Source organism: Phocoena phocoena, chromosome 11 (genome assembly GCF_963924675.1).
Source record: "Phocoena phocoena chromosome 11, mPhoPho1.1, whole genome shotgun sequence".
Lineage (NCBI taxonomy): Eukaryota > Metazoa > Chordata > Mammalia > Artiodactyla > Phocoenidae > Phocoena > Phocoena phocoena.
Window position 1 is genome coordinate 13,774,050 of NC_089229.1, and position 27,192 is coordinate 13,801,241.

The 27,192-nt window shown below is 41.2% G+C and overlaps 1 protein-coding gene across 3 annotated transcripts in view; it reads left to right on the top strand.

The window, feature by feature from the left end:
* The window catches only part of LARGE1 (LARGE xylosyl- and glucuronyltransferase 1), a 438,487-nt gene that overhangs the window by 153,800 nt on the left and 257,495 nt on the right, over window positions 1–27,192 (top strand). For all 3 annotated transcript variants that reach the window (XM_065886982.1, XM_065886980.1, XM_065886981.1), the window contains exon 4: window positions 987–1,110. In XM_065886982.1, the coding sequence (XP_065743054.1) occupies window positions 987–1,110 (124 nt within the window). The remainder of the gene's footprint in view (window positions 1–986; window positions 1,111–27,192) is intronic.

Below are 27,192 nucleotides of genomic sequence, written 5' to 3' on the forward strand. Positions count from 1 at the left end.
TCTTTAGATTTCCAGAGGTGCTCGTTCGTGGTATTACGATGTATGCCGTTATTCTTACTAGAGCGATGATATTTCTGGTAATAGTTCTTCTGGGTTGAACTTCTGGTTTGTGCCTGGCGGTCCCTCAAGAAGGCGTATCTGCAGTCTGTTGTTATCCCATCTATGTCTGTTGTTGAGATGCATCATATATGGTACTTCTTATCTCATCTAACTGACCCAGTAGCCCGTAGAGGAGGTTTTTCACATTTTGCAGAATGAAGAAGCAGCAGTGCAGAGGTATAAGTGACATGCTCAAAGTCCTCCCCTAATAGATGCCACGTCTGGGCTTCGAACCCATTTCCACTGGAATTGGAAGCTTTGCCCTTGTGTACTGCTGGTTTGTATTTTGGGTGCTGGCTCAGTGTAACAGCGGGTCAACCGAGGTAGAATGAATAAAGGCTTTACAAGTATTACAAGTGAGGGTGGGCTGATACTCAGTTATGGGAGCCCCAGGTGATGCCATCGTGGCTGCCTGTTTCTCTTTCGGAGAGGAACAGGCAGAAGATAGGACTTAGTGCTGTGCTGGGGGAGAAGTGCCTTACCCGCTCCGCACAGCTGGTCCAAAGACCTCATCCTTTGTCCACGTGCTTCTGCACCGACGCCGGTACATCCAGGTGGTAAAGATAAAGCATTGACCAAATTGTTACACATGCTCTACTTAAGATTTTTAGAAACACAGATGCCCTCGTAACAGGTATGGCGGTTGGCTTGCATTGAATGTCACCAGTGATTTTACCCTCTCTGGTCCTTGGTGGCCACGTCTCTGAAATCCTGAGGTTGGATGAGACATCTTCTCTCCTCAGCTCTGATGTCCTCTCCAGTAGGTAACATGCCTGATTGTCCTTCATCACTGCTGTTAGAAACTGGCCACACGTTACCAGCTGGTAAGAGCGTGTCTCTGCGGCCTTGGTTCCCCCTCCTGACTCTCCTCCGCTCCCTGCCCACAGGCGGAACCCCCTGCATTTCCACGTCATTGCCGACTCCATCGCCGAGCAGATCCTGGCGACGCTCTTCCAGACCTGGATGGTGCCTGCCGTGCGAGTAGACTTCTACAACGCAGATGAGCTCAAGGTACCGGTGGGAAGGGAGATCAAGCAGGATGCTTTCCTTGTTTATGGTTTAGTAGACAGCAGCAAAGGCAGAAATCTCAGCTCGCAAACTGGAGACGTCCAGGGTATAACTGAGGGTGTTTGCCACTTGAATCTGATTTGATTATCTGAAGCATTAAAGCAACCATTTCTTGAGCACAGAATGCATGTTGGTCTGTGCAGTTCTGGCCACCAAGGCTTTCTGTGGAGGCTGGAGGCTACTGGCCTGGTCCGTACCTAAAGAAGGCCTATGGTGGCCAATATCTAGAGAATTCTGTTACCCGGTGAGGTCAGTGCTGAGTCCAACAGGCCTGTGTTTGAATTCGTATGTTGTCATTTACTGGTCATAAGACACAAACTAAACAGGCTATATACCTTTGGATCTGTTTTTTCATGAGTAGAAATGTACTTATAACACCAACCTCATGGAGTCATTAAGAGGGTCAAATGAGAGAACATGTGTGAATGTGCTTTAAAAGACTATGTTGAATAAATATTAAGGATTATGTTGGGCCAGAGGGTTTCAACCAAGGGAGACTCATATGGCCACGTCATTCCCTTGCTTAAAATCCTCCTGTGGGGGCTTCCCTGGTGGCGCAGTGGTTGAGAGTCCGCCTGCCGATGCAGGGGACGCGGGTTCGTGCCCCGGTCCGGGAAGATCCCACGTGCCGCGGAGCGGCTGGGCCCGTGAGCCGTGGCCGCTGAACCTGTGCGTCCGGAGCCTGTGCTCTGCAACCGGAAAGGCCACAGCAGTGAGAGGCCCGCGTACCGCAAAAAGAAAAAAAAAAAAGAATAATAAAAAAAAATGCTCCTGTGGTATCACGTGGTCTGCATCAGGCTTGAGGTTCACGGTCTGATTTAAAAGTCCTGCACGTTCTGTCTCTTGACTCTTCTTCCAGTCGCATCTTGCAAATTTGCTTATTTCTCAGCTCTGGGCTGCCCTCCCTCCTGCGTTTGAGCCTTTGCTTCTGCTGTTCCTTCTATCTGACACACCCTTCCAGCTACTGTCACACCTCCCGCTCATCCTTTAGGACTCAGCTCCATGGCTACCCCCTCTGAGAACGTCCCACGACTCCTCCAGGAAAGAGGAGGATGTTTTCTGTTCACTTGCCCGTCGACTGCTTTAGTTTAGAACCTTCTTAACGGGACGGGGCTGGGAGCCCATCTTGTTCTTTTCTGTATTTCTGGCGCGTTTGTTGGTACCCTGCAATGCTTGTGGATTTAACCAATTGCTGTTATTAGTGGAACATGTCGCTTTGCAGAAACCGTTGCAGCTCTGTGTCCAGTCACCTTGGGAAGGACTAAACACCTAGACATGAGGCAGATTTTAGCACATTGCTTGGTCTAAACCTCATAAAGCCATTAGCTTTTCATTTCAGAGCCATAGCATTTTAAATAGATCACAGAGATGTTGGCCGGAGTTTCTCATTTTCCCGTATTTCAGGCTCTGAGGTTGATCGAGATGTTCAGAATTTAGCATTTGGGGATTGTCGTGGTAATTTGTGTGCCATTCCAATCTATTCTGAGCTAAAACTGATTAACACTCCTAAAAAGGGAAAAACAAAATTTAGCAAATTGCCGCACTAATTAAGGTGAAAGCAAGCCACTCTGTCTCCCGGGGTCTGAGGGCCAACACCATGGGGAAAAGCAGCGGGAGGGGAGGGGGCCACGTCTGGTACAGCATGCATGTTCTTTCTTAGAGCAGTCCTGTGTCTGTGCCCTGTGCAAGCCTGCACCCCCACTGCTCTTTGAGGAAACACGAAGTAGTTGAAAACCCCAGCTTCATTTCGCATCTTGCCATTAAAGAGCTAATATCTGATTTGGGTTCTGAGCCTTGGCTTGAGCAGCTGAAAATGGGTGGAACCCTGCCAGCTGTGGGAGAAGATACTGGATTAAATCAGATAACTCATGTGAAGGCCCAGCAGTGCCTGAAATGCAGCAGGTTCTTGGCAATCCCTCATTCCCCTTTGCAGCCATGGCAATATAGGATGAAAATACTCTTGATTGAAGGCCCATAGGGCAGCTGGGAGGTTGAAAGGTAAGGCACGGTGGCCTGTAAGCTGCCCCCGGAAACCCCAAGGCTGCCTTAGGGTCTTGGAGGAAAGGAGGGGACTGGTGTGGGGGAAGACGAGGGCTCTGACTCCCTCATGCCCACGTGAATCCAGGTATCCATTATTTTCACACACTGGAGTTTTATCCATTTGAATTGAGGACTCCATGGCTTAAAGAATAAGAATTAAAAAACAACAACAATCTGATGTGTCCTAAAGGATATCGTCTCCAGAGTCCTGCCCTTGACCCTGCCTTCTGCTGCTGACCCTGCCATGCAATGTCCCTACCATCTGCATTTTATTTCCATACCTCTTAAAACATCTATCACCCACAGTCCTGTATTCCGTGAGGCAGTTGTCAGAATCTGGTAAGGACAGTGAGTATGAAGGCATTTTGTAAAACATAACTTTTCCATTATTCATGAAAACAGTCATAATAATTTATACATAATTCTGCTCAACAAGTCTAAACCGTGGTGTGCCCACTCCCCCCACAACCTGAGCCTCTCCTGGAACCTAACACCACCACCTACTTAGCTGCTCATCCAGAACCGAGTTTGCCTTCGATGGGTCCCTTTCTCTCTCCGAGCATCTGGCCATTTGAGGTCCTAGCTAGTCTTCGTCTCCCCTGCTACCATCCTTGTCTAAGCCTGCGTGCTCTGTCGCCAACACAACAGCAGTTTTTTGTTTTGCTGTGTTTTCCCAGACAAGCCTTTTCCCTTCTCCTCCGCTCACGTCTCCTCACCCACATCTGTTCTCCGTCAGTAGCATGAGTCAGGCTTTCCAAAGGCAAGCCCAAGCACACCTTCCCCGTGCTCTGTGTAAAACCTTCAGTGATTTCCGGATGCTACTAAGATGGAGACCACAGTCCTTAACTGAGTCGAGTTTTTCTGCACAGTCTGGCTCCTACCTCCTCCTGACTTAGTCGTCTACTGTTAGCACCATTGCTTCCCCACTGGATCTTCTAGTCTGCTCTGCTCCTTCCCTTCCGCTGGGGGCCTTTGCACAAGTCATTTCTTCTCTCTGTCGTACTCTCAGCCTGCTCTCCCCCATCGCTAATTGAGTCCACGTTCTCTTGCTTAAGCTCCATGTACACGAGGAAACCTTCCCTGCCTTCATCATCACATAGGGGCTTCTTTGTTGTATCTTCTCAGAGGATCACATACGGTTCCTTCAGTAAACTCGCTGCGGAGTATAAGCTTTCACGCCTTTGTGTATTGAGCTGGTAAATGTCTATCTCCCCTAGAGTGTAGGCTCCGAAAGAGCTGGGATCCTGTCTGTTTTTCATCACCTTGTAAGCTTAACAGCTGCTCAGCAAACCTAAACCGTGATGATGCCTCACCTATGAAAACATTTGCTAAATGAATGATACACAGTAAACTCAGCACTGGGTGCCTAAGAGACACGAAGCCATTAGGAAGAGGTTTCAGTTTTGTTTTGTTTTTTTTAATTGAAGTATAGATGATTTACAATGTCATGTTAATCTCTGCTGTACAGCAAAGTGATTCAGTTATACATATATATATATATACATTCTTTTTTAATATTCTTTTCCATTATGGTTTATCATAGGATATTGAATATAGTTCCCTGTGCTATACGGTAGGACCTTGTTTATCCATTCTGTATATAATAGCTTACATCTGCTCACCCCACGCTTCTACTCCATCCCTCCCCCAACCCCATCTCCCTTGGCAGCCACCAGTCTGTTTTCTATGTCTGTGAGTCTATTTGTTTCATAGGTAGGTTCATTTATGTCATATTTTAGATTCCACATGTAAGTGATATATGGTATTTGTCTTTCTCTTTGATTTACTTTGCTTAGTATGATAATCTCTAGTTGCACCCATGTTGCTGCAAATGGCATTATTTCATTCTCTTTTATGGCTGAGTAATATTCCATTGTATATATGTACCACATCTTCTTTATCCATTCATCTGTCAATGGACATTTAGGTTGAGGAAGGAGTTTCTTGATCATTGTCAGGGTTCACCACATTCCTGAGGCCCCTTGTGGCTCAGGGCATGGGCAGACAGCCAGGTATTTGTCTACCAGTGACCCTGCAGTGGCATAGATGAGGAAGCTCCATCTGTGCCAACCCGCCTTAACATCCCAAGAGCAGCTGTGGGACAGGTGGAGTGTCTTTCCATGACAGGTAAACCAGGAAGGGAACACACTGAAACACCATCCATTAGATGGCATTAGAGAAGGGATGGATGATGACATGGAATGGTGCTGTGTTCTTTACTTGCATCCAGGAAGCACGTCGGATGGTAGCGTCAGCAGACACGTAAGACGGCCTCCCCCGATACGAATGAGAAATCGCTTTGTACAGCTGTTGGAAATGGCGTTTCTCAGAAATACTCCTGTGGGCCCCTTATTCTATCTGTTAGCGCTGGAGGATGGAGTAATAGGGGAAAGGAAGTTACGAAGGATCAGTGCATGATTAAAAATGAGCTGTGAGGGCTTCCTTGGTGGCGCTGTGGTTGAGAGTCCGCCTGCCGATGCAGGGGACACGGGTTCGTGCCCCGGTTCGGGAAGATCCCACATGCCACGGAGCGGCTGGGCCCGTGAGCCATGGCCGCTGAGTCTACGCGTCCGGAGCCTGTGCTCCGCAATGGGAGAGGCCGCAACAGTGAGAGGCCGCGTACCGCAAAAAAAAAAAAAAAAAAAAAAAAAAATGAGCTGTGAGAAATTCGCGCTGGACTGGTGTGCTTCTCTCTGTAACGACCAGTTAGTGCGGATTTGCAAATAGTGATGGCTCAGCCTGCTCGTCCCTGTGGCCTGTGAAACGCTCACTGGTCTTTCTGATGTTTATGTGGCCCATTCATTTCCAGCTTCCGAGGCCCCAGATCAACAGGCTACCAGTCCTGGGTGTCCCAAACTCTACCCAGGACGTGCAGCTCCTGTCACCAGGGGAGGGGAGCAGCAGGACAGGGACGATGACTTCTTTCCGTGTGGAGCTTTGCAGGTGGCGGCATGCTCTCACTCACTTCTCAGGACCACCCTGTGGGCTGGAGAGAGGAGTTTCGTTACCTCCATCTTACAGGCAGTTTATAAATTGAAGCTTGGAGTTGAAGGATATTTGCCTAAAATCAGGCAGCTAATAAATGCCAAGGCAGCTATCTGATTTTTCCCTTTCCAAATGAAATGATACGAGATGCATGATTGTGTAACTCAGTAGACACGGAGGTGGGATGGATCTGAAGGAAAGGAGGGGGACGTGGGTTGCAGCCACTGGCTGAAGCTGCCACTGTTGAATTGCACTTGAACTCAAGATTCCTGTTTTCAGTGACTCTGGACCCCATGGGCTGTGATGTAACCTCTGCTATTTATGGAACACTTTCTTTTTTATGTTCACACTGTTCTCTCATGGAACGCTCACAGTAACTCTGTGGATCGGTCCTATTATGATCCCCATTATACAGATAAGGAAACTGAGGCTTAGGGAGGTTAAATAAGCCCAAATCACATGCATAGCTAGTATGTGGTAGAGCTGGGATTAAAACCCAGAGCTGACTCCATAATCCATGTTCTTTCTGCTGTGTTCTGGTTCCTTCTCTGTGGCCTGTTTTTAAGCTAAGATGCTATAATTGTGTCGAGACAAGGGTCCTCTGAGCTCTCGGTGGTGTTCTTTTTCTGGTTGTTCCTGAAGAATAAATGCATTAAGCATGACCCCTCCATTTAAAGGCCTGCAGCGAGTGGCCTTCCTGCTGGGGACCAAAGTATGTCTCACTAATGATGCCGCTGAGGGCTGGGACAGCCCCATCACTGCCATCCAAGGACCATTTTCTAAACTAAAGAGCCACCACTCTGGACAGTTTGCCTTAAATCAGCGAGATATTTGCCAGTGTTCAGACGAGGCCCTGCATGCCCAGCAGCCTTTGATCTCGCTCCTAGTTGACCCGGGAAGTCACCCCCAGGCCACCACTGCGGTGAGGATGATCCCGAGCTCATGGAGGGAAGTGGCTGGCGCCGGGGCTGTTTCATGATTCCCCTGTCTAGCTGGGAGCCCTCATTTATCTCCTTTTCTCTTAGACCTGATGCCTGCTCATTACCAGCATCAGAAAGATGATGAAGTGGGATTCAGGGCTGTGGTCACAGAAAACATTGATGGTTGACTCTCAAAGTTGCCGTCCTACTCACACTCAGTTGCCTTTGTGCTGGTCCCTATGGAGTACTGTAGAGGTTCTCTTAGATAGCTGCCGTCTTTCAGCACCTGCTGTCCTTTGGGAGACAGACTTCTATTGTTCCTCTCACTGGGGGATGGAGACACTACTGCCCGCCCCATCTGTTTCCTCAGAAGATATGCCTCCTGAGTGATGGGCATTTTCAGTTGGGAGGGATTGATAATGACATGAACTCATAGGGTCTCAGGGTTAAAAAGAAACCCAATACTCATAGCTATTTTTTGACAAATGAGGCCCAGTGGGGGGTTAAGCAAGTTGCCCCAAATCTCACATATGACTCTTCTCCAAACTGGATCTGGATTTTATGATCCAGGCCTGGAGTAAAAGTTCAAAGGGACCACACGCTTGGCAGTGGCCGAGCTTCCATTGCAGTGACCAGATACCCCCATGGGCTGGAGCAGTTCCAATTAGACTTGACCTGCAGAGGAGAGACGGAAGCTCTGGGACATGTGTCTCTCATAGAGGGTAGGATCTGCTCGGAGATGCCCTGCAGAAGAAAGAAATGAAGCCAGGTGGCCTTTAGAATTGCCTTGTCCAGTTTCACCAGTAATATGGTAATGATGAGAGTAACACAGAGAACTTAATCGTCTTTCCACGATGGTAGCTCTAGCTCCCCTTTATTGGTAAAGAAGAAATGCAGTTAACTGAGGTCTTGTAATGGAAAGCATGGGGCTTGGCACATAGTAGGCCCTCAACAGATTCTATTTCCTTCCCTTCCTCTTTGGTATATTTGCAGATGGCTGTGATTAACCTATTAAATCTTCTCTTTTCCAAACCTACCCTGTCAACACACCTTCTCTTCCTCTACAGCAAAGGAACAAACGACGGCTGACCGCTCATCAGAGGGCACATGTTTTAGGTTGTTTTTCTAGAATAGTTTATGGATTTAGGCTCTAGTTCTTTCTCTCCTTGTGGGTCAAACATTATACAGGAGGGCTGGCTGAGGTTACATATTATGTCCGGGTCTGGAAAAGTTGGCATTTTCTCATTTTCTTTACTGCTTTACTGGTTCCTGGATTATCTGCATGGTTTTTGAATGGGAGAGCTGGTTCTGTAAGGCCTGCAATGCACCTCGGGCCTTTGTGTTAGGCTTTTCTCTCCGATAGCGCGCGCGAGATCGCAGAACAGAGGTGGATCAGTGAAATGTGTAACGTACTTTTCTGTATTCAGAAGACTGATCTTTGGCTTTTCAATATCAGACATGGAACATTGTAGACAACTAACAGAAATTGTAATCTGTGTTAGAAAAGAATCTTTCTGTGTCAGTTGTACAATTCACTTTGTACACAGGCAAATGTCTCTTTATGTAATGGAGTGTCCTAATGAATGGGCTCTGTCCCCTTTTGAAAATCACAGAATCTTAATTAGGAAGGAACTTGGCATTCATCTGGCATAACCTTCCACTTTCTTCTATAATATTCTATGTAAATGGTCATTAATCTTCTGCTTTTGAGTCCTTCCAGAGATAAGAGATCATTACCTCCCAAAGGACCTTGTTCCATATTTAGAAACTCGATTAGAAATGTTCACCTTGTGCTGTACTGAAATCTTCATCTTTTTAATCCCCCTCCCCCCCCCATTGGTCCTGAGCATTAAGAAAGACTGAATGTGAGTGTGTATATCATTGTCTGGTCACTTGTCTGCCTTCCATACTAGACTGTGAGAACCAAGAGGGCAAGGCCTGTCACTTTTTTCTTTAAGCCCAATGTTTAGGATACAACCTGGCCAATGATGGCTCCCAGAAAATGCATGAGCTCTGTTTGGGGTCTGCAGAGTAGGTCAGCCAGGTGTTTGAGGACCTAGCATATCTACTAAGTCTTCTCCTCATCATCCCCGTGCCTTCAGCTATAATCCGAATGGCAGTGCTGGGAGCCTAGTTGACACTTAAGTTTATCCTCTGACGCGTTAACGTGATAAGTGGTTTCTGAGTTTTTACCTTCCTTGAATGGGCTCACTCTTTTCTCTATCTCTTATGTCTACCATTCTCTATCTCTTATGTCTACCATTCTCTCTACCATTCCTTGAATGGGCTCACTTTTTTCTCTATCTCTTATGTCTACCATTCTCTATGGTTCTTCAGAATATAACAGTTGCTCCAGATCTGTGTATGTGACATGCCCCTCCTGGAGCTCAGACTTAAACTCATTTAAAGCAATTTGGTGTCTCCTGACCCACCTTTTCCTCATCTTGAGCATTGATCCCTTTCCACTTGCCTTGCTGTGGTCTTCTCGTCCATTCCCCTTGATAAAGAAGGAAATGCTTTCCTGAACCTGATTTCATTGTGTCTTTTCAAGAGTCCCATGCTATAGAAAGAGCAAATGTTTCCTTTGGTTAATAAGGAACTTACCAAAGGTATCAGCAGAATGCTGCTAATCAGAGGTCTAAAAGATGATGAAATCTCGTTCTCTTGGACTTCAGTGCATGTTATTCTCTGGTACCACAGGTCTTATTTGTACAGAATTTGAGTTGGACAACTTCAGTGATTCACGAGAGTAGGTATAATGATGGGTTTTGGAATATGAGTTGGACGCCCCCCACCAAGAAAAAAAAGAGAGAGAAAGAGAGACCAGAGGTATTTGATGGATAGTGAGAAAGTAGTGGGCAAAGTCAACTGGAGATGATGGTGAGGTTAGAAAATTTTTACAGTGAGAGCAGGAGTTTTTATCCAAATGTTTTGAAAGGATAAAAGGCTGGGTTTGGGGAGTGAAATGTTAGAGCTTCTAAAATGTGTTTTAGAGGAGGTACGTTTTTGGCACGTTACCCTGGGATGGAGTGGCTGAGTTGGTGAAAAGCTAATGAAAATTAAGGGCTGCAGGCACTTCAAAGTCAAGGTGTTGGATGGTCCCTCCAGAGTTTGATGAAATACAAAAAAATTGTCACAAGCTAAAAAGAGTTCTATGCATGTAGATCAAAAGGGGCCCTTACAATCCAGGTAAAATCAGTGGTAAGTTGCCCACGTCAGGCTATATACCCTAGAAAAAAGTTTTTTATTTATTTTATTGAAGTATAGTTGATTTACAATGTTGTGTTAATTTCTGCTGTATAACAAAGTGCTTCAATTATATATATGTGTATATATATTCTTTTTCATATTCTTTTCCATTATGATTTATCATAGGATATTGAATATATCTGTAGTTCCCTGTGCTATACAGTAGGACCTTGTTGTTTATCCATTCTCTATATAATAGTTTGCATCTGCTAATCCCAAACTCTGAATCCATCCCTCCCCCATGCGCCATCCCTGTTGGCAACCACAGATCTGTTGTCTTTGTCTGTGAGTCTCTTTTTAGGTCATAGATAAGTTCATTTGTGTCATATTTTAGATTCCACGTATAAGTGATATCATATGATATTTGTTCTTTTCTCTCTTACTTCACTTGGTATGATAATCTCTAGGTCCATCCATGTTGCTGCAAATGGCATTATTTTGTTCTTTTTTTATGGCTGAATAGTATTCCATCGTATATACGTACCACATCTTCTTTATCCATTCATCTGTTGATGGACATTTAGGTTGTCTCCATGTCTCGGCTGTTGTAAATAGTGCTGCAGTGAACACTGGGGTACATGTATGTTTTCAGGTTTTAGTTTGGTCCAGATATATGCCCAGGAATGGCATTGCCGGATCATATGGTTAACTCTATTTTTAGTTTTTTGAGGAACCTCCATACTGTTTTCCATAGTGGCTGAGCCAATTTACATTTCCACCAACAGTGTAGGAAGGTTCCCTTTTCTCCACACCCTCTCTAGCATTTGTTATTTGTAGACTTTTTAATGATGGCCATTCTGACAGGTGTGAGGGGGTACCTCATTAGGGTTTTGATTTGCATTTCTCTAATAATTAGGAACATCGAGCATCTTTTCTTGTGCCTGTTGGCCATCTGTATGTTTTCTTTGCAGAAATGTCTATTTAGGTTTTCTGCTCATTTTTTGATTGGGTTGTTTGTTTTTTGGTTACTGAGTTGCATGACTGTTTGTAATGTTTGGAAATAAAGCCCTTGTCAATCACATCATTTGCAAATATTTTCTCCCAGCCTATTAGAAAAATATTTAAATTATAAAGAACAAAAAAATTCTTCCTTTAAGAATAGCTCTCATTAATAAGAGTTGATTATGTATGAACTTAATAGCTTCACATGCATAATCTTATTTTATCCCCCCAATAAGCCTTGAGGTGAGTAGAATTATTTTCACCCATTTCCAGATGAGGAAATAGAGGCTTATAAAAGAGACTTGTTGAAATTACTCAGTACTGTGGAACTAAACTGTGAATCCAAGTGGTCTGACTCTTGTGTAATGCCATCCAGTAGAACTGTAACGATGAATCATGCGTAATTTTAAAATTTCTAGTAGCCATATTTGCAGAAGCAAAGTGAAACAAGTGAAGTGAATTTTAATAATACATTTTATTTACTCCTGTATATCTAAAATATATTGATCAATATTTTAAAAATTACTGATGAGATATCTTGCACACTTTTTTTTTTCCACACTAAGTCTTTGAAGTCCAGCGTATGTCTTATGTGTCCCACCTTGGACAGCTGCATTTCACGGGCTCAACAACCACGTACGGTTGGTGGCTGTGGACTAGGGGTAGGGCGTCACATCTAAGGCAACCTTATAATGCAAGGGTAAGAGGTGGAGGGAACCATTCTGTGTTTGAAGAATAAAAATTCTCACTCTAATAATAAATGTCCTAATAAAGTGTCTACAGAGTTTTGAGCAAGACAGAGACCTGAGAATACCAGCCAAGTTCTCTCATGTATAAAGGCAACAGGAAAAAAAACCAAAAGATATGTTATGCAAGTGCTCACACAATATGCACCAGTGTATTATACTTCTTGAAGAAAGAATCATCAGTTACTTGCCAGCCAACCAAAAAAGTAATCAAAGTGAATATTCACAAATGGAAGAGGTCTTGTTCTAAAGGGGCAGGCAGTATGTACTGGAAGAAGTTACACATGGAATGATCTGTAAATAATTGTTTTAAGTCAGTTGCAAAGCTGAATGCAGATGCCAAAAGTTGCTCTTACAAGCATACAAATAACCAGATGATCCACAGACATTTTGAAACAGCCTCAGAAGTGTGTTGGATTTAAAAGCTGCTAAATTTCTGCTGTTTTGGGGGGTAACTCAGATGGCATTTTTTTTTTAGCCCTTCATTCTGATCATCAGGGAAAAAAAGATGTTTCTGGAAAGTTCAAAGGTGACCGCTGGTAAAGTTATAAATAGATTTAAAACTAAGTTATTAGAGATGATTATTGCAGATGAAAGAAACTCTACATAAGATAGGTAGGGAGCAAAGACAATGAGAAAAATATTTGATGTCCATATGGGGAAAAATGAATTTTGACCTCCACTATATACCATATGCAAAAATTAACTTGAATCTCACCCCTCAATGTAAGAGCTACAAATACAGAACAGTAGAAGGAAGCAAAGGAGAAAATCGTAGTGACTTCAGGTTAGTCAAAGATTTCTTCACTAGGATACAAAAACCGCAAACTAAAAAAAGATACTGATAAATTGGACTTCATCTAAACTGGTAGTTTTTGTTCTTCCAAAGACATTAATAAAATAAAATGACAAGCCACAGACTGGAAGAAAATACTTGCAGAGCAGATGTCTGACAAAAGTTTTGTATCTGGAATATATAGAGAGAACTCTTAAACAATAACAGGAAGACCAATGACTCAGTTTGAAAATGGGCAACATATTGATAGCCAGTAAATCCCTGTAAAATGCTCAGCATTGTTAGTCATCAGGGAAATGCAAATTAAGATCATCATGGGATACTACTTCACACTCACTACAATGGCTAAGATTAAAAAGACTTACAATAAAAACTGTTGGTGAGAATGTGGAACAGCCAGGACTCTCATACGTGGTTGGTGGAAGTATTAAATGGTTCAACCACTTTGGAAAACAGTTTGTTAGTTTCTTAAGAAGTTAAACACGTACTCACAGTATGGCTCAACGATTCCACTCCTGGGTGTTCATCCAAGAGAAATAAAAATGTACATGCACACGAAAATTTGTGTGTGAATATACATAGCTTTATTCATAGAACTTGAGTGTCCGTCAGTTGTAGAAAACAACGGTAGTATATCCATTCAATGGAATGTTATTCAGCAATGAAACATATGACACATGTAACGATGTGAATGAATCTCAAAAGTGGTATGCTAAGTGAAAAAAGCCAGACAGAAAGACTGCATGTTACATCATTTCATTTATATGAAATTCTTGAAAGCAGATCAGAAGTTACTAGGGGCCAAATGGCAGTGTGGTGGGGATTTCCTTCAAAGGGGCATGAGGAAACTTTTGGGGCTGATGGAATTGTTCCATGAAGTGATTGCTGTAGCAGTTGCAGACTATACTTTTGTTGAATTGTACATTTAAAAGGGCTGATTGTAGGGACTTCCCTGGCGGTCCAGTGGTTAAGACTCCACGCTTCCACCGCAGGGGGTGATGGTTCGATCTCTGGTTGGGGAACTAAGATCCCACATGCCGGGCGAAATGGCCAAAAAATAAAAATAAGTTAAAAAAAATAAATAAAAGGGCTGATTGTAATGTATTTAAATTTTTTCTCAAAGCTGAAATATAATGCATAAAATACTATTCCAGATGCAAAACCAGCATCATTTCTTTTAATAAATATAAATGCTTTAAACTCTTCTATTGTTGGACAAAACTGATGCTTGATTAAATAGTGCTATCTTAACTGTGTGCTTACTATCTTTAAGAAACACACCTATTATAAAGCAGAAACTAACACACCATTGTAAAGCAATTATACCCCAATAAAGATGTTAAAAAAATAAATAAACATGTCAAGAAAAAAAAAAAGAAACACACCTAAAATAAATTATAAAGTTTAAAAATAAAATCTATAGTGTGTCTCAGACTTACAAAGACAAATACAGTAAAGATACATTAATTGAAGATGAACACAAATATAATTAAATAAACACATTTAATTAGATAAAATTAATAATTTTGAATTGATGAGTGTGATATCCATAAGAGGATGTACTAGCCAAGCTATTTTCCAAGTAGAAATCTTCCAAATATATAAAGCAAAAACTGACAGAAATGTGGGGTATATTAGGAGAGTTTCAGCCACTAAAAACGCAAATTGTATTGTTAATGACAAAGATAGTTTTAAAACTGTAATCAATATCAATAGATATCAAATTTCATATCCATCAAATGGAATAAAAATGATTTTTCAAGTGGAATAAAAATGGATTTTCAAGTGTTCATGAAAAAATTACGTAAATTGAGGGCCAGAGAAAACCTCATTAAAATTCAAATCATAAAAATTATACAGGCCCCATTTTTGACCACAGTGTAGGAAAACTACATGTCAGAAACAGACTTTTAAGCCTATTCTCTATGTCTGTGAGTCTGTTTCTGTTTTATTCGTGTGTTTTTTTTTTTTTTTTGTGGTACGCGGGCCTCTCACTGCCGCGGCCTCTTTCGTTGCGGAGCACAGGCTCCGGACACACAGGCCCAGCGGCCATGGCTCATGGGCCCAGCCGCTCCGCGGCATGTGGGATCCTCCCAGACTGGGGCACGAACCCGCGTCCCCTGCATCGGCAGGCGGACCCGCAGCCACTGCGCCACCAGGGAAGCCCTGTTTCTGTTCTGTAGATACGTTCATTTGTGCCAAGGGAGGGGGAGTTGGAGGAGGGAAGGACTAGGAGTTTGGGTTGAGCAGATGTAAACTATTATATATAAAATGGATAAACAACAAGGTCCTACTGTAGAGCACAGGGAACTATATTCAATATCCTGTGATAAACCATAATGGAAAAGAATATTAAAAAAAAAGAATGTCTCTGTGTATAACTGAGTCACTTTGCTGTACAGCAGAGATTGGCATAGCATTGTAAATCAACTATACTTCAATTAAAAAAATTTTTAAAAAGAAAGGAACTTTTAAATGGGTGGTTCAAGATACTTGGAAATTAGGAGAGGGTGAAGAATTTTTCTAAATGCTTATTTAATCCAAAAGGAAATAAAAACTAAAATTATAGCCTGCTCTGAAAATAGCAAACAAAGAACATTTCACTGTAAAGTTTATGGCATGTGCCCAGAGCTGTCACTGGAGATGTTTTAATAGCCTTTAGTGCTTTCACTACTCAAAAACAAAGATGATGATAAATGAATCTCACATTCCACTTGGTAATTTAGACAAGAACAGTGGTGTGGACCTGAGGAAAGCAGAAGGGAAGTTAACAGCAGAAGTCCGTGAAGTAAGAAAAACAGAAACTAAAATTAAAATTTTGAAAGCTGGTTCTGTATATAAGAAAATGGCAAACATCTGGCAAATCTAATAATGAACAATAGAGAAAATATTAATAAGCTAAGGAGTAAAGATAGTATGCAACAATACACATAGAAAATGATAATAGCAATAATAGCCAACATTTATTTGGTATTTATCACATACCAGATACAGTTGTAAGCATTCAGTGTGGATTATCTCATTTAATTCTCACAGTGACCCTTTAACACCAGTGCTATCATGATCCCATTTTGCAGATGTGGAACCTGAGACTAGAGACAATTTGGCCAGGACATTTGGGTTAGAAAGGGGTGGAAACAGGAAAGAAGCCCTTCAGCTGGTTGTGGGTCTGGGTTTTAACCCCACACTTAACACTGTAAAAATCCCATGCTGATTTGTGAAATCAGTGAGGTGTAACCCTGTGTTTGCCTGAAATAATGTTTGCATTTATTGCTGCCAACCGCCTGAGGCACTGTCAGTCCTAATTACTTTGAATTCAATTCTCTGAGGCTTGTCAGATCTAACAGGTAGCCTGAGTTGAGAGCACACACCATTGGATGGTACAGCGTCAAGGGATTGTACTAATTTTCAAGATTCCCCCCCCCCCCATAACCAGCCACAGTTAGTCATCAAGCTAAACACCAGTGTGTTTCCTGGCTTTTCTCTTCTGGATGGTTGAGTTTATTTCTAGATTACCTTTATTCAGAGAGTAAAGAATTTGGGGTCCTAATTTTGTTCATATGTCTTCTCTCTGACTCCTTATTAAGCCAGACCACCATCCTTATCTTCTCTCTCCTGTACTCCACCCATGGTAATGAAAGCAGCAGTTCAAGGGCTGCTTCCTTCAGGGCAATGCTTGGGTTCACGAATTACTTATCGTCTAATTTTCCAACTTTTATTTGCTTTTAATGTTTGTAGATTTGCTTTCATGCCAACTTATGTTTTATTCATATAATATATATAAACTATAAATATATATAATTGTATGTATTAAATCCATAATTATATGCATAGGTATTATATAGTTATAATATATATGTTAATATATACTGTATATATAAGGTCTATATAATATGCATATATTGTGTAAAATATATACGTAAATATATATATGTTTGTGTATTAAATTGTATACATATCTCCCATTGAAAAGGGTTTTGGGTTACCTAGTTCTCCATGTTACCTGAAACGTCTTCCCTCCCCATCTGTCATTTAGAGCTCAGGTTAATCTCAAGGACACTGTTCTTGGCCCACCATTCTACTAATGTTTGGCGCAGAATTCCCCTCCTAATTAGGCTGTCATGCCACACTGTGCTTCCTTTGTCATGACACTTATCATTGTATAATTACTTGTTAAATACCGTCACGGCCTAAGTGTTGGTTATAAGGCTGACTCATCCACTACAATGTGAAGTCCTCTGGATGGTCTTGCCCACCGCATCCCTGTTGTTAGCACAGTGCTTGCGCAGAACTGACTATCAGTAAACATTCCGGTGAAGAAGTCCTGATAGGGTTGCTGAGGCTTTTCCTCCACTCAGCAGGGAAGAGTCCCAGCAGCAGTTACTTCCCTCTGCTCTGAATATGAAAAGGAAAGAGTGATGTCGTAGGTTTTGGTATTTATCAACCCTTGCTTGACGAAGAATTAGCAACCTATAGAGAAAGAACAGATTATGCAGCAAAGGGTGTTATCGTGAAGATTGTGAATTTGGGAAAAGACGATGAAACAGAGTATTGTCGGATACAAAAAATGAATTTTGGATTGATTAAAGAGTTAAGTTTAAAACAGGACATTAAACAAAACTGGAAGAAAACTATGAACATTTTCATCTAAGGGTGAGGAAGATTTGCGTATACCCAAGGGAAATGGGGGAAAAAAACTGTCAAGGGAAAAGTCTACCAGATTTGACTAATTAAAATGAGGAAAAAAAGGGAAAAATTCTGAATGTCAATCAGCAATTGAAACAAAATTAAATGGCAAGTGATAAGTTGGGAAGATTATACTTTGAACAAACATAGCAGATAACATATATAAAGGGCTCTTACAAATCAATAGGAGAAATAAATAGACCAATGGGAAATGGGTAAAGGATAAGAATAAAGGAATTCACAAAATAAAATAAGTAAATGGTTTAAAAATATATATATAGAGAGAGTAATATAGCAATATCACTAACTATTCAAAGCAACAGGAAATAAGATTTTTATATCTAAATGGCAAAGGCTTTAAAAAATATATCACCTAATACTGGCAAGTATCCCTTGGGACCAACTCTCATGAAAGTGTCTGTTATAACTGAATGTCAGAATAGTCTTTCTTTTTAATAGTTTGGCAGTACTTACCAAGATTCTTAAAGAATATATGCAAGCTGTGAGTCAGTTTCCAAGTACGTTTGGAGTTCATTGTGTGGGTACAGAGGAAAACTCTCACGTATCTCTTCTTTAACTTATGGTGGAAATAGAAGAGCTGTTTTGAAGATTGGACTACAAAAACAAGAAAACTCAAATTCAGAGATCACCACCATCAGTATATTATTTTTTTGAAAATTAGCAAAGGACTGTGCTACAGTTTTCTATGAAGGGGACACCATTGCAGTAGCTGGATTTGTTGTTTTGTCAGCATCATCATCTACAAGGAGAGATGGTAAACTTCGCTTATTTTTGAAAGCATCTGAGGACTTCATATCAACTGTTCATGTTTATGTTAGATCTGTAAGAGATTTTTCTACAGAACCAATGTCTTTGGCTCGAGCCACACATTATGTATATACAGCCCTGAATCAACTTAAGAGTGGCATTATTGTCCATGTCTATGGTGTTGTGAAGTTCTTTTTGCCTCCATATCTAAGCACAGGAACTGCCGTGGGGCTGACAGGGTCTTGGTACTCTGGCCAGGTGTCAGGCCTGAGCCTCTGAGGTGGGAGACACAAGTTCAGGACATTGGACCACCAGAGACTTCCCAGCCCCATGTACTATCATTCGGCGAGAGCGCTTCCAGAGATCTCCGTCTCAACGCTAAGACCCAGCTCCACTCAACGACCAGCAAGCTCCAGTGCTGGACACCCCATGCCAAACAGCTAGCAAGACAGGAACACAACCCCACCCATTAGCAGAGAGGCTGCCTAAAATCATAAGTTCACAGACACCCCAAAACACACCACCAGACATGGTCCTGTCCACCAGAAAGACAAGATCCAGCCTCATCCAACAGAACACAGGGAGCAGTCCCCTCCACCAGGAAGCCTACACAACCCACTGAACCAGCCTTACCCACTGGGGGCAGACAGCAAAAACAATGGGAACTACGAACCTGCAGCCTGTGAATAGGAGACCCCAAACATAGTAAGTTAAGTAAAATGAGAAGACAGGGAAACACACAGCACATGAAGGAGCAAGGTAAAAACCCACCAGACCAAATGAATTAAGATGAAATAGGCAGTCTACCTGAAAAAGAATTCAGAGTAATGATAGTAAAGATGATCCAAAATCATGTAAATAGAATGGAGAAAATACAAGAAACATTTAACAAGGACCTAGAAGAACTAAAGAGCAAATAAACAATGATGAAAAACACAATAAATGAAATTAAAAATTCTCTAGAAGGAATCAGTAGCAGAATAACTGAGGGAATAGAAAGGATAAGTGACCTGGAATATAAAATAGTGGAAATAACTACTGCAGAGCAGAATAAAGAAAAAAGAATGAAAGGAATTGAGGACAGTCTCAGAGACCTCTGGGACAACATTAAATGCACCAACATTTGAATTATAGGGATCCCAGAAAAAGAAGAGAAAAAGAAAGGGACTGAGAAAATATTTGAAGAGATTATAGTTGAAAACTTGCCTAATATGGGAAGGGAAATAGTCAAGTCCAGGAAGTGCAGAGTGTCCATACAGGATAAATCCAAGAAGAAACATGCCAAGACACATATTAATCAAACTATCAAAAATTAAATACAGGGGCTTCCCATGTGGCGCAGCGGTTGAGAGTCCACCTGCCGATGCAGGGGACATGGGTTCGTGCCCCGGTCCGGGAAGATCCCACATGCCGCGGAGCAGCTGGGCCCATGAGCCATGGCCTCTGAGCCTGTGCGTCCGGAGCCTGTGCTCCGCAACGGGAGAGGCCACAAGAATGAGAGGCCCGTGTACCACAAAAAAAAAAAAAAAAAAAAAAATTAAATACAAATTAAAAATATTAAAAGCAGCCAGGAAAAAGCAACAAATAACATACAAGGGAATCCCCATATGGTTAACAGCTGATCTTGCAGCAGAAACTCTGCAAACCAGAAAGGAGTGGCAGGAAATATTTAAAGCGATGAAAGGGAAAAACCTACAACCAAGATTACCCAGCAAGTATCTCACTCAGATTCAACAGAGAAATTAAAACCTTTACAGAGAAGCAAAAGCTAAGAGAATTCAGCACCACCAAACCAGCTTTACAACAAATGCTAAAGGAACTTCTCTAGGCAGGAAACACAAGAGAAGGAAAAGACCTACAATAACAAACCCAAAACAATTAAGAAAATGGTAATAGGAACATACATATCGACAATTACCCTAAATGTAAACGGATTAAATGCTCCAACCAAAAGACATAGACTGGTGGAATGGATACAAAAACAAGACCCATATATATGCTGCCTACAAGAGACCCACTTCAGACCTAGGGACATGCACAGACTGAAAGTGAGGGGATGGAAAAAGATATTGCATGCATATGGAAATCAAAAGAAAGCTGGAGTAGCAATTCTCATATCAGACAAAATAGACTTGAAAATAAAGACTTACAAGAGACGAAGAAGGACACTGCATAATCATCAAGGGATCGATCCAAGAAGAAGACATAACAATTGTTAATATTTATGCACCCAACATAGGAGCACGTTAATACTTAAGGGAAATGCTAACAGCTGTAAAAGGGGAAATCGACAGTAACGCAATAATAGTAGGGTACTTTAACACCCCACTTTCACCAATGGACAGATCGTCCAAAATGAAAATAAATAAGGAAACACAAGCTTTAAATGACACATTAAACAAGATGGATTTAATTGATATTTATAGGACATTCCATCCAAAAGCAGTAGAATACACTTTCATCTCGAGTGCTTATGGAACCTTCTCCAGAATAGACCATATCTTGGGTCACAAATAAAGCCTTGGTAAATTTAAGAACATAGAAATCGTATCGAGTACCTTTTCTGATCACAATGCTATGAGCCAAGATATCAATTACAGGAAAAAATCTGTAAAAAATACAAACACATGGAGACTAAACAATACACTACTAAATAACCAAGAGATCACTGAAGAAATCAAAGAGGAAATCAAAAAATACCTACAAACAAATGACAACGAAAACACGATGACCCAAAACCTATGGGATGCAGCAAAAGCGGTTCTCAGAGAGAAGTTTATAGCAATACTGTCCTACCTCAAGAAACAAGAAACATCTCTGATAAACAACCTAACCTTACAGCTAAAGCAATTAGAGAAAGAAGAACAAAAAAACCCCAAAGGTAGCAGAAGGAAAAAAAATCATAAAAATCAAATCGGAACTAAATGAAAAAGAAATAAAGGAAACGATAGCAAAGATCAATAAAACTAAAAGCTGATTGTTTGAGAAGATAAGCAAAATTGATAAACCATTAGCCAGACTCATCAAGAAATAAAGGGAAAAGACTCACATCAACAGAATTAGAAAAGAAAAAGGGGCAGTAACAACTCACACTGCAGAAATACAAAGGATCATGAGAGATTACTACAAGTAACTATATGCCAATAAAATGGACAACCTGGAAAAAGTGCAGAAATTCTTAGAAAAGCACAACCTTCTGAGACAGAACCAGGAAGAAATAGAAAATATAAACAGACCAATCACAAGCACTGAAATTGAAACTGTGATTAAAAATCTTCCAATAAACAAAAGCCCTGGACCAGATGGCTGCACAGGCGAATTCTATCAAACATTTCCACAAGAGCTAACACGTATCCTTCTAAAACTCTTCCAAAATATAGCAGAGGGAGGAACACTCCCAATCTCATTCTGCGAGGCCACCCTCACCCTGATAACTGAAACTGGAAAAAGGTGTCACAAAGAAAGAAAATTACAGTCCAATATCACTGATGAACATAGATGCAAAAATCCTCAACAAAATACTAACAGAATCCAACAGCACATTAAAAGGATGATACACCATGATCAAGTGGGATTTATCCCGGAATGCAAGGATTCTTCAATATATGCAAACCAATCAATGTGATACACCAAATTAGCAAATTGAAGGAGAAAAAAGATATGATCATGTCAATAGATGCAGAAAAAGCTTTGAACATAATTCAACACCCATTTATGATAAACACCATCCGGAAAGTAGGCATAGAGGGAACTTACCTCAACATAATAAAGGCCATATATGACAAACCCACAGCCAATATTCTCAGTGGTGGAAAACTGAAACCATTTCCACTAAGATCAGGAACAAGACAAGGTTGCCCACTCTCACCATTGTTATTCAACATAGTTTTGGAAGTTTTAGCCACAGTAATCAGAGATGAAAAAGAAATAAAAGGAATCCTAATCAGAAAAGAAGTAAAGCTGTCACTGTTTGCAGATGACATGATACTATACATAGAGAATCCTAAAGAAGTTAGCAGAAAACTACTAGAGTTAATCAATGAATTTGGTAGAGTCGCAGGATACAAAATTAATGCACAGAAATCTCTTGCATTCCTATACACTAAGGATGAAAAATCTGAAAGAGAAATTAAGGAAACACTCCCATTTACCCTTGCAACATAAAGAATAAAATACCTAGGAATAAACCTACCTAAGGAGACAAGAGACCTGTATGCAGAAAACTGTAAAACACTGATGAAAGAAATTAAAGATGATACCAACAGGTGGAGAGATATACCATGTTCTTGGATTCGAAGAATCAATATTGTGAAAATGACTATACTACCCAAAGCAATCTACAGATTCAGTGCAATCCCTATCAAACTACCAATGGCATTTTTCATAGAACTAGAACAAAAGGTTTCACAGTATGTATGGAAACACAAAATACCCTGAATAGCCAAAGTGATCTTGAGAAAGAAAAACAGAGCTGGAGGAATCAGGCTCCCTGACTTCAGACTATACTACAAAGCTACAGTAATCAAGACAGCGTGGTACTGGCACAAAAACAGAAATATAGATCAATGGAACAGGATTAAAAACCCAGAGGTAAACCCACGCACATATGGTCACCTTATCGTTGAAAGAGAAAGCACGAATATACAATGGAGAAAAGACATCCTCTTCAATATGTGGTACTGGGAAAACTGGACAGCTACATATAACAGAATGAAATTAGAACACTCCCTAACACCATACACAAAAATAAACTCAAAATGGATTAATGACCTAAATATAAGGCCAGACACTATAAAACTATTAGAGGAAAACATAGGGAGAACACTCTGTGACATAAATCACAGCAGGATCCTTTTTGACCCACCTCCTAGAGAAATGGAAATATAAACAAAAATAAACAAATGGGACCTAATGAAACCTCAGAGCTTTGCACAGCAAAGGAAACCATAAAGAAGACAAAAAGACAACCGTCAGAACGGGAGAAAATATTTGCGAATGAAACAACTGACAAAGGATTAATATCCAAACTTTTAAGCAACTCATGCAGCTCAATATCAAAAAAACAAACAACCCAATCCAAAAGTGGGCAGAAGACCTAAATAGACATTTCTCCAAAGAAGATATACAGACTGCCAACAACACATGAAAGAATGCTCAACATCATTCATCATTAGGCAAATGCAAATCAAAACTACAATGAGGTATCACCTCACACCAGTCACAATGGCCATCATCAAAATGTGCACAAACAATAAATGCTGGAGAGGGTGTGGAGAAAAGGGAACCCTCCTGCACTGTTGGCGGGAATGTAAATTGATGCAGCCACTATGGAGCACAGTATGGAGGTTCCTTAAAAAACTAAAAGTAGAATTACCATACGACCCAGCAATCCCACTACTGGGCATATGCCCTGAGAAAACCATAATTCGAAAAGAGTCATGTACCATAGTGTTCATTGCAGCGCTATTTACAATAGCCAGGACATGGAAGCAACCTAAGTGTCCATTGACAGATGAATGTATAAAGCAGATGTGGCACATATATACAATGGAATATTACTTAGCCATAAAAAGGAATGAAATTGAGTTACTTGTAGTGAGGTGGATGGGCCTAGAGTGTGTCATACAGAGTGAAGTAAGTCAGAAAGAGAAAAACAAATACCGTATGCTTACACATATTTGTGGAATCTAAAAAAAAGAAATGGTTCTGAAGAACCTAGGGGGAGGACAGGAATAAATATGCAGATGTAGAGAATGGACTTGAGAACACGAGGAGGGGGAAAGGTTTGCTGGGACGAAGTGAGAGAGTGGCATGGACATATATACACTACCAAATGTAAAATAGATAGCTAGTGGGAAGCAGCTGCATAGCACAGGGAGATCAGCTGGGTGCTTTGTGACCACCTAGAGGGGTGGGATAGGGAGATTGGGAGGGAGACCCAAGAGGTAGGAGATATGGGGATGAATGTATATGTATAAGTGATTCACTTCATTATACAGCAGAAAATAATACACCATTGTAAAGCAATTATAGTCCAATAAAGATGTTAAAAAATAAATAAATAAAAATAAAATAAAGTGGTTAGCTAGTGGGAAGCAGCTACATAGCATAGGGAGATCAGCTCGGTGCTTTGTGATCACCTAGAGAGGTGGGATGGGGAGGGTGGAAGGGAGACACAAAAGGGAGGGGATATGGGGATATATGTATACATATAGCTGTTTCACTTTGTTATACAGCAGAAACTAATGCAACATTGTAAAGCAATTATACTCCAATAAAGATGTTAGAAAGAAAAAGACATGCTCCCCAATGTTCATTCCAGCACTATTTACAATAAATAGGCAGGTCATGGAAGCAACCTAAATGCCCATCAACAGATGAATGGATAAAGAAGATGTGGCATATATATACAATGGAATATTACTCAGCTGTAAAAAGGAACGAAATTGGGTCATTTGTAGAGATGTGGATGGATCTAGAGACTGTCATACAGAGAGAAGTAAGTCAGAAAGAGAAAAACAAATATCGTATATTAATGCATAAATGTGGAATCTAGAAAAATGGTACAGATGAACTGGTTTTCAAGGCAGAAATAGAGACACAGATGTAGAGAACAAACATATGGACACCAAGCGGGGAAAGCTGGAGTGGGGGTGGTGGGATGAATTGGGAGTTCGGGGTTGACATGTATACACTAATATGTATAAAATACATAATAAGAACTTGCTGTATAAAAAGTAAATAAATTTTTAAAAAGAAAATATATGAGCTGTATGATGCAGAAATTCATGGTCATACAGAAACAGAGTCTAAGAATCTCATTTTGGTATTGTCTGTTTACCAGTAGCAAATGTTAGACACAACTTATATCCATACAGTGGTGAAAGGGCACATTTGAAGCTTTTCAAAAGTTACTTATTTTAATAAGATTTTTATTGAATGTAGCTTGAATAAGTGAAAAGGGAAAATACTTACATTGTGCTATTAAATTATAATAAAAAATGGCACAAAACTACTTCTCCTCAAATTTAAAGTCATCTATATAAGTAATAAAATTATTGTAAAAGGAAGAACATAAGGTAACATTTAATAGGTCCCCTCTGGGTACAGGAAATCTAGTTCTTTTTGTTGTTGCATTTTACAAAAATTGTATAGTAGCACAGTTTTTAAAAAAAAACACATTTTTCCTTCTGAAAGAAAGGAGGGAAAGAGGGAGAGAAGGAAAGAGAAAATAGTGACCTGAAGCAGATAGGGCACCGGAAGAGAAGCCTTGTTCTCCCAGTGTGAAGGGCAGCGTGGCGTGTTCACGGGTATAAGAGCACACGCACTCTGGGGTCTAGCCTGTCTGCGTGGGAGTCGTGGCTGTCCGGCGTGTGACCGTTTTTGGAAGAGGGGCTTGCGGGTGAGAAGCTGGCTGGAGGGGCACCGAAGAGTTTCTTGGGGCTGTATGTCCATTGGCGATTCCACCCTTTTCACTTTGATCGTATCTGAGGTGCCTGTGTGGGACAGATCCAGAACCAAATGTGGGGAAAGATTATCAGGAACTCGCCTCACAGCCTTTTGTGCGGCTCCAGTGACACTTGCTTTATTTGTGTGGTCATAATATCATGGGTCCATCCATTCTAGACTTAACCATTTTAGACTATGACAGTTCCCAAAGAGAAGGTATAGAAGTGTTTCGGTTCAAACACAAGTGTTTTGGTTCCTAGTCTTTAACATGATGATGTGATATCAGTTAGATTGCTTTTGGTGCACGTGGGGGAAAAAAAGACCCCAGGAAAGATGACTTAAACAACCTGTTTCTCACATAGCAAGAAGCCCAGTGGTTGGCAGTTTCATGCAAGTTGGTGGTCGTGTTGGGGATTCTCTCGGGCTTCTCATGGTCAGAGTGGCCATTGCCGATCCAGTAGTCATCTCCTCACAGGATAGTGGGAAGGAAAAAGAGAAGCCTTGTTCCTCTCTCTCAGGGAAGGAATCTTCTCCCCCAAATCTCCCAGCAAACTTCTCCTCAGCTGCATTGGCCACGATCGTGTCCTTTTCCCCCCTCATGTCTACAGAGGAGACTGGGCAAGTGAGGGCTTCTGTGAGTCTATCTGTGCATCTGTGTCTGTTGCTCTCCCCTTACTTTCTTTCTTTAATCTGTGATTTCTGAGTTAACCAGTTTGGAGTTTGGGTTGGCTAACTGTGTTGGGATTTTCTGAGGCACTTAGTCTGTAAGTGCCTTATGGAAGTTCCCAGTCCCTCTAAGACCACGGTGGATCAACTGCCTATCATTTCCATTTTCTTAGCAGCACAGAGCAACTGGTTGGCTGGGGAAAGCTGATGCTAACTCTAATTAATAGGTAGCTGAATTCTCACCTAATTAAGAGGAAACAGCTCAGGTCTGTACCTGTGTACAAATCAATCAGTAGATAAGGATTTGCTGAACACGCAGTATTCCAGGAGAATTCAGATGTAGGAAAGGCAATGTCTTTTCCAAGAATTTAGTGGAAACTAAAGAAATAGGGAACAGTGCAATACCAATCAATTACCAGGTGGATAGGCAGGGAAGGCTTCCCAGGAGAGATGGGACTTGGCTTTGGGCCTTGGGAGCTAGTGTGATTTACAGAAATGAAAGGCGGCATTCCCCATGCTAGGTACCTCATCATCAGAAACAGGTATAGAGCTTTTTATCTTGCCCTATGAATTAATGATAGCTTTCATTGCCTGAAGAAGAGAATAGCTTTCCCCGAGCAGAACTCCTTTACCTGCTTATGATCTGCTGAGCTTAGCTGTAAAACTTAATACCCTATCATTGCAATTTTTCTGTCAGAAAAGAAAGAAATGCATTTCTTTTATCTGCCTGGCACTTCTATTTTTCACTTATGAAGTCTACACCTTTTGATAGTAGAAA